The following is a 7,942-nucleotide window of genomic DNA, read 5'->3' on the forward strand; positions in this document are numbered from 1 at the left end:
CGGCTCTTTGCGCTGTGTCTTTGGCATCTTGACTCTACAAGCACACAGGAGGCTTGCAATGTGTTGTCAAGGGCTGGCCAGAAAGGCCAGTAAGTTGGGAGGATAATGGTTAAAGGTCTGCTTTCCTCCTTTCTGAGTGGTTTAGGAAACTGTGATTCAGTCACTCCAGGCATTTAAAATGGAAAAGGTTTAATATTGCCCCACCTTGTGGTGTATGGAGTGTTCCACCAGCCCCAAAGCCAGGCTGAATTTGCAAAGCTAAACTTGGAGAGGCAGCCCGTGTCGCTGTTAAATGGCAAGGGAAAATGAGGTCCTGCTGCAGACCGAGAGCCCAGGTGTTGTAACAGGATTCAAAAATAAATGACGTTATCAAGATAACTCTCAGAAACAGCAAGCCCATAGAGAAACCCATTCACATTAGTTGCAAATCTGATGCTGTGGAGTTTCTGCATCTCATGGATTTCACCCTGAGCTTTAACCCAAGGACAAGCGTGGAAGTGTGTGTGCATTTTCCTTCACATGGACACCGATTCCCCGAGTTGAGAATTACTGGTGAGAATTACTTGAGGTTGAAATATTGCAGACATCAAAAAGGCGATGGCATTTCCGTCTCCTTGGTCTGCAGCAAGTCCAGCTGCAGCCATCAGTAAGCAAGGTAGCTCAAGGCTGACATCGCCCTGAATGCATGGACTGAGGCCAAAGAGGAGCTGGAGGTAAAACATCTTCCAGTAAGTGCTGCTGACACCAACTCTCCCTGGCATGGAGCAAGGATGTGGGGTTTGTGCTTGAGCTTTGTGCCATTGCTCATGCCAGACCCAGGATTTCGGGTGCCCTGTGATAACACAACTACAGCAGAGAACAGCACGGTGGAGAGCTGAGCTCCTCTCCTTTGGTCAAAGTCTTGGAGGAGTTTCTAATGTGGGTTAACAGGCATAATTCAGTCCTTTTTTTTTTTTTTTCCCCCTCCATGTTCGGAGCTGTGTAACTAAATACCAATTTGCTAAACACAACTTGAATAATGAAGCGACCAGTGGCTAAAAGCCTTCCTCAGTACATACAATCCCACTGAAAAGAAAAAGAAAGAAAGAAAATAGAGCTGTATTGTCTCTTCTGCTGTTCTAAACAGCGCAGAAATTCACAAGGGGAAATACTCGTCTTCATCCCTTTTTTCTCTGTGGATTTAAATCCATGTCCATGCATGGCGTGCCCAGCAAGTGAGAGGTGGCATACGCAAAGTACTGCCAGTCCTGTGTCCAAAGCTTTTTCTTTTCTCAATTACCAGCCCTGCTTCATTCCAGATTAAAAAATGCACCTTGTGTTTTTTGCTCTGTTTAGAGGTAACAGGTCCAAAAATGTATTTATGTGGAGCACGGTTGTGTTTTGCATAGGAGCATAGCTGTGTATCTGTTTTGTACCACTTCTACTCCAGTTGTGCCAGTACTGCAGATTATTTTGGTTTTCCTCAGCAGCAGCTTTGCTCACTGCAATGAAACACAAAGGTTTGGGACATGAATAACACTAAATTTTTGCTCTGTAGATCCTTAAATCCATTAGTGTTATGATTTTGAAAGGAGTTTGGGTACCAATTATGGGCCAAAGCTGCACATTAATGGAAAATTTACCCCAATATAGAGCAGGAAGAAGTCCTTCCCATAGCTGCAAAGTGGTTGTTTCTAACAAAACTGTTAATGCTCTTGAGAAATCAGCAGCAAGCTCAGAAGGGACAGTGCTGTGTGTGCAAGGCTGACGCTTGAATCAGTCTTTTCTGTGCCAGAGTCTAGATATTCTTTTGCAGTATTTTGTCTTTAAACATGAATTGCAAACTATTGGTAAATGCTGTTCTAATGACAAATTTGTGGTTTCGGTTTGTTTCTTCCTCCCCAGGAAGAATGCCAACAGGAATATGAAGTGAACCATTTCCTATGCTTGCCACAGCGCCTGGATGCTCGTATCAGATGGTTAGAGATGGGGACTTGCCTCTTGACAAACTACTTCCTTGGACAAGATGAAGCCAAGGAGGAGCTTTCTGATGCGCTGGAGTCGCAGTGACTGCTGCCCGATTTAAAATTTATGTCAGACTGTGCCCCGACTGCCTGGCAAGATGAAAGAAGTGGTGTTGTGGTCGCCCGAGGAGGTGATGAATTGGCTAACTGAAAATGCCGTGCCGGAGTATTGTGAACCATTGAAGAGCTTCACCGGGCGGGATTTGATCAACCTCACGGAGGAGGATTTTAAGAAGACACCTCTCTCCCGGGTGTCTTCTGACAGCGGACAGCGGCTATTGCACATGATTGAAACTTTAAAAATGGCTCACCACATCGAGGCTCACAAAAATGGGCACGTCAATGGGCACATCCGCATCAGCATGAGCAATGCGCCACATGAGAACGGCTTTAGCATGAAGCTGAATGGGATGCCAAATGGGTATAAGAAGGAGATGATAAAGATCCCCATGCCAGAGCCAGAGTGCTCACAGTATCCTGTGGAATGGGGCAAGACTTTCCTGGCTTTTATTTATGCACTTTCTTGTTTCATCTTTACCACAGTGACTATCTCAGTTGTTCATGAACGAGTGCCTCCCAAGGAGGTCCAGCCTCCCCTACCAGATGCATTTTTCGATCACTTTGATCGGGTGCAATGGGCTTTTTCTATTTGTGAAATCAACGGCATGATCCTTGTAGGACTGTGGTTTGTTCAGTGGCTGCTCTTAAAATACAAGTAAGTAAAACCTTTTGAAAACTGAGTGCTAGAGTGTATTTCTGGTGGCTTGTGGAGGTCAGATACTGGTTTATTAAAAAAAAAAAAAAAAGCTTCTTCAATTGACCTGAACCCTCTTGATGTGTTGAAACAATGGGTTGGATGGAGTGATGTTCTGATGTTCTTTACTCAGTTGACTGTCCTGTCTGCTTAGAGGGAGCAGAGCTCACACTGGTGTGAACACATCTGTGAACCAGCTTGGGATCGATTTAGTGTCTCTGTAGTTTGCCTAATGTAAAGACCTACTCAAAGATTATGATACTCTTGGACAAAATGTGGCAAATGGAGGAATAAATTTAATTTGGGCCGCACCATATGAAATACATGATCCTTCAGTTCACAGGACTTTGTAATGACCTTAGAGTTACAGATTTCCCTTTTTAAAAGAAATAAAAACAAACCAATGGATCACTCACCCTTTAAGGGGAGAGAAACATTAAAACTTAAACATAAGCATGTGGTTCATCAGTTTCATAAGGTACAAGCAGCTTGAAAAAAGAGAATTGCTAAGCTGGGACAGGATAGCCTTGTGCAACACAGCTGTGGATTTCCTTAGGAATGTGACACATGTTTAAGTAATCCACAGGACTAAGATGATGGTTTATTCATCTTCTCCACTGCTTTATGCTACTTAGTGTGTTTTATCAGGTGAAATTTTAATACTGTTGTATGGTTTTACAGAGGTAGTGTTCCTTAGAGAAAAGTTTCTAGAATGGTTAATTTATTGTTATTATAGGCCCCTAAAAACAGTGGAATTGTTGCTTGATTTGTTTTGTTTTTTAAATGTGTACAGAAGTACAGGAGGAAGGATTTACCCCAGCTTGGCCTCTTGGTTTGTTGATGGCTTCAGGATCACTGTTCTGTTGGTAGCTGCAGTGCTACCAACTGCACTCCAGCTCCTCTCCCCACTGCTCCAGTTGTCGACGGTGAATGTGGGGGACCGTTAACTTTTTGGGGGTCTCTGAGCATCAGTCGTGTTCAAAACCAAGAGAATGTGACATGGAATAGCTCTCAAGAGTGGAGTGTCAGGTTAACAGGGCAGTGTGGGGGATCAAACACCCTGTGGTGGCACTGAGCAGAGTCTTTAGGTTAAGAACAGCAGAATCCATAAGGTCCTTGAAGATTTCAAAGCAGTGAGACATGGGTGGACTTGATGATAAAGTAATTTGGTATTTTTTATAGATGTGAAGATTCCCCCCTGCCCTGCCCCTGTCCAATGTCCTCCCCCTACCTCATCCCCATTTGCTTTGTGTTCGTTTTTACTTGCTTTAGACAGGCTCTTTTTGGTGTTAGGGGAAGATGTCACAGAGTCTCAGAGCTTTCCATGCCCCGTATCAGCCCTGGAATAGCTGGTCAGCACTTGTCAATGCGTGTACTGGTCACGTAATGCTTTGGAGACCAAAAGATGTCTTTTATGTCAATGAGTAGAGGTTTGAGGGGCCCAAGCTATCAGTAAGCAGTAGAAATAGAAGAATGGGAGAGGTGCTCATGGGAACAAGAACCCAGCAAGGTGGCATTATGTTGAGGACCTCATTCTCGTGGCTGTGGATGGGGAACAACTAAGTGCTATAAAAATAACTGAATTGCTTCTGTGGCTTGGGTTATCACATCCCTTTGAAACTTAGTTCAAAAATAAAGAGGGGGAATCAAGCTAGCTAGACCTTCCTCGCTTCTCTGACCTCTGGTGGTGTCAGGAATAACTGTTGCCACACTCCATTCGAGATCTGAAGATAAGGCATGAAGCCAGGTGATTGCTGGGCAGGATGAGACTTGGTTCCTCGCCTACTCACATGGTAGAGATACCGTTCACGGGTGTCTCCGAGTGCAAGCTCAGGGCCAGAGGTGAACCAGCAGCATTGTTACCCATGAGCTAAATTGCAGCCAGGGGCTGGGTTGAACATTTGACTAAAGGAGGCAGCTTCATGGTTTAAGTTTCTTGAAACTCTTTTCTTTGCAGAGCAGTGAAATTCCTATTGCTCATCATACCAGATCCATCATTTGCCTGATTTCATCCAAGCTGAGCCTGCTGTTGCCCTGAGCAATGAGGACGATAGAGATGTGTCATTCGTGATACTGATCACTCAGGTCTTCCTTGTTTAGTTCAGGGATTGCGTGATGGCATTGAGTAGGACTTACGTGTCTTCTTTTTGGACTGCACTGTTGGGGCCAACATGGAAGAGGGTGTTGGGTGTGTCTGTCCAGCTGCAGGGTTTCCCTTGGCCCCTGTTACAGTTTTTCTGCTTGAAAATTAATTTTACCTTCAGGTAGAGACTGGAGTTTCTGGCAAGGCACTAGATTTTATGTGAGGAAATCTGTGACACCTTTCTTTCAACATCCCTACAGAATCCTGACTGTGGCGATGGGTTGACTTCTCACCAAAAAGCAGGAGCAGGGTGGGTGTGCAGGTCTTGGCAGGGGACTCTGGGCTGCTCAAGCCTTTTTTTCCACAGACACCACAGGAAGCTCAAGAAGTGCAGGCAGGCTGCCAAGGGAGAAGTAACTTTTCTGGGAAGCATTCCCAGATGTTTTGTGAGAAGTACAATGCTGGGTTTTGGCCATGCGTGATGTCTGATTGAGTCTGCACATTCATGGCATTGAAAAGCAGCAGCGTGCTTGCTGCCCGCGTTAGATGAGGTCTGGACGGTTGGAATAAAAGTTGCCTTGGCCAGTAATAAGCTTGGAGGTTGTACTTGCTGGCTGGCTTGCAATCACACACGCACACACTGATAAATCCTTTTGAGAAGGGAAAATATGAGGCTTTTTACATTTTTTTTTAGTATTACAGTACAGAGCACTTTGACGCAGACTTTCCTAAGCTAAAATCTGTTAAATCCAGCTAAACCAAGCAGGTTCATGGGTGATTTTAGTTAAAAAAAAAAAAAGTTAAGTGCTCGATAAAACACTGCTGCTCTTGAAATGGGGTGCTACTCAGTCTTTAATCCCCAACCCCCCCGACTGTCTTTATACTATGTTCTAAAGAAGAGCAAGTTCATGTCTAGTTGTGAAAGCCAGGCACAAGTGTGAGATCTTTATTGGATGACCCTTCTGAGAGAAAAATTCTGCATGTGAAATGCAAAGAAAAAGCACTGCCCCAGTAGCATGGTGCCTTCCGCTCTTGAATTTCAGTCTATGGAGCTACGTTGATAAAGTGTAATTTTTAACTCTCAGCTTTGTCCATGTTTACACTAGGAGGGGGAAGAAAAAAAACCCACTAAGTTCTGTGCTTCAATGGCAGTGAGCATTTGCGTGCAAAATGCATTTACACTGTAATAGTTGAAGCTTTTCTGATAAATTAAGACACTCAAGTTGTTATTGATCTGGCACTGCAAAGTCCTACTCCTCTGAGAGTGGAGCACTACAGTTTCATACTTAAAAGCTATTAAAAATAAAAAAGATGGCAAATTTTGAGCTTCAGAAGAGCTCGGCTTGATAGAAATACTATTTTTTTAAAAGCGAGTGCTCCGAAATAGCGACAAATGAATGCCACAACTTGCAGCTTGTGCTGTAACCCTTGTATTCCCTGAATGATTGTAAGTGTAAGTAACGACAATTTAAATTCAGACGAAAACAGCAGGGTCTGTAACCAGCAGGATGCAAAGGGTTGGTGTAGTTAAGGTCACAAACTGCTGTACCTGGATTTGCCCTGGATTTTTGTAACGCTGGCATTCCATGTGAGCTCAGACAGAGGTTGCTCCCATCCTGATGGATTTGCTGGAAGGGGTTGAATCCTCATAGCTCTTTTCTTGTGCTATTATGAGCCAGTACATAGCGGTGAAACTCAACAGGCTGATTTTGGGGCTGACTGTATCTCCTGAGTCAAAGCTGCAGCGCTTCACCCTGTGTGTGCTCATTTTGCAGAACTATATCGCCGTACCCCAAAATTCCGTCTGCCCTCTCTGCAAACGTCAGTGTCTCGCTGGCAGCCCTCCATGAATAAATTTATTTGCAGCTATGGCTGCTTGCCTTGAGAGTGGCTTCCCGTGAAAACACCCTGACCTGTAGCCAGCCCAGCTCTATATTTGTAGTTTGGAGGTTTCGTTGCCGTTGTGAATGGCTTCCTCTTGTATGCTGCTCAGGAAAGATGTGTTCTCACTCCTTTGGGTCAAACACACTGTTTCTTCTCAAGCAGCCCTTTGTAATTACTAATTGTGTGTGTCAGCCGAAATAAACTTATTCCTTTCCATCTCACAATGAAAATATTGTAACTTTATCCCCTGCCTTAAATAGAAAATTAGTGACCGCTCAAAGCTAAGGGAGGGGTGTGGGGCATGAAATCCCTTTTAATGCTTTAAACACTAAATCTGCCCAAGCTTTTGTATTCTAATCCTTACATTTCCTCTAATCACCTTCCTGCATAGTGGTAGTTTGAGTTGTTCTTGTGTTTCTGACCTGTAAAGCATGGGAATATTTGTAAAGTAATGCAGTATTCTCAGGTGTAAGCTGATACTGTCACAAGTTTCAAAAGCATCAAGAAGAGAACAGTTGGTGGTTTATTTTATTCATCTTTGCATATTTGGTTTGCATAGAATGACCTCCTTAATTTTTTCCTTTTTTTTTTTTTTGTTTTGTTCTGTTTTCCCTAGGTCTATAATTAGCAGAAGATTTTTCTGTATAGTTGGCACACTATACCTGTATCGGTGTATTACAATGTACGTGACTACACTCCCAGTACCTGGCATGCATTTCAAGTGTTCTCCAAAGGTAAACTTCTCCTGGCTGCCCTGCCATTTTTTAATTTCTGTTTTCCCCTTATCCTGCTCTAGCCAAAACTGTGAGCAACACTTTCTCAATAATTGTTACGAATTTGAAAATACTGGTCTGTCATGATGAGGATGTGCTTCTGCTGATCATCAGCTTCCCTTTCGGTGAAGGTGTTGGCGGTTGCAGGCATTCCTACCCTTTTGGAAGCGCTAATTTACACAATTTCTGTATCGTTTTCAACTAATTTTCACCATCAGCGTTTTTCTATCTCCACCAAAGCAGGTGAAGGTGTGCAACCTGCACGGGTGCCACGTATGACTCATTTATTTCTAAACACTTCAGTGTGTCAAATCCAAATGTGATTTGTAGTTGAAAATGGCCCAGAGAGACTTTTCTAAGGCTGGTGAAACTCCATCTCCGTTTCATCAGTTTCTCCCTGTGTATATTTTTGCAATTGTGTTAGCACAAGGACTTGTCACCTCCT

At 43.7% G+C, this 7,942-nt stretch overlaps 1 protein-coding gene across 1 annotated transcript; it reads left to right on the plus strand.

Annotated features, from left to right (window-relative positions):
* Window positions 1-1,974: 1,974 nt before the first annotated feature.
* LOC104459519 (phosphatidylcholine:ceramide cholinephosphotransferase 1-like) lies at window positions 1,975-7,458 on the plus strand (the record flags this gene model as incomplete). Its single annotated transcript, XM_010084237.1, has 2 exons — window positions 1,975-2,718; window positions 7,341-7,458. Coding segments are annotated over exons 1-2 (735 nt in total), but the record flags the coding sequence as incomplete, so codon positions are not given.
* Window positions 7,459-7,942: the final 484 nt, after the last annotated feature.

This window comes from Pterocles gutturalis, unplaced genomic scaffold (assembly GCF_000699245.1).
Source record: "Pterocles gutturalis isolate BGI_N339 unplaced genomic scaffold, ASM69924v1 scaffold35395, whole genome shotgun sequence".
NCBI classification, from domain to species: Eukaryota; Metazoa; Chordata; class Aves; order Pterocliformes; family Pteroclidae; genus Pterocles; species Pterocles gutturalis.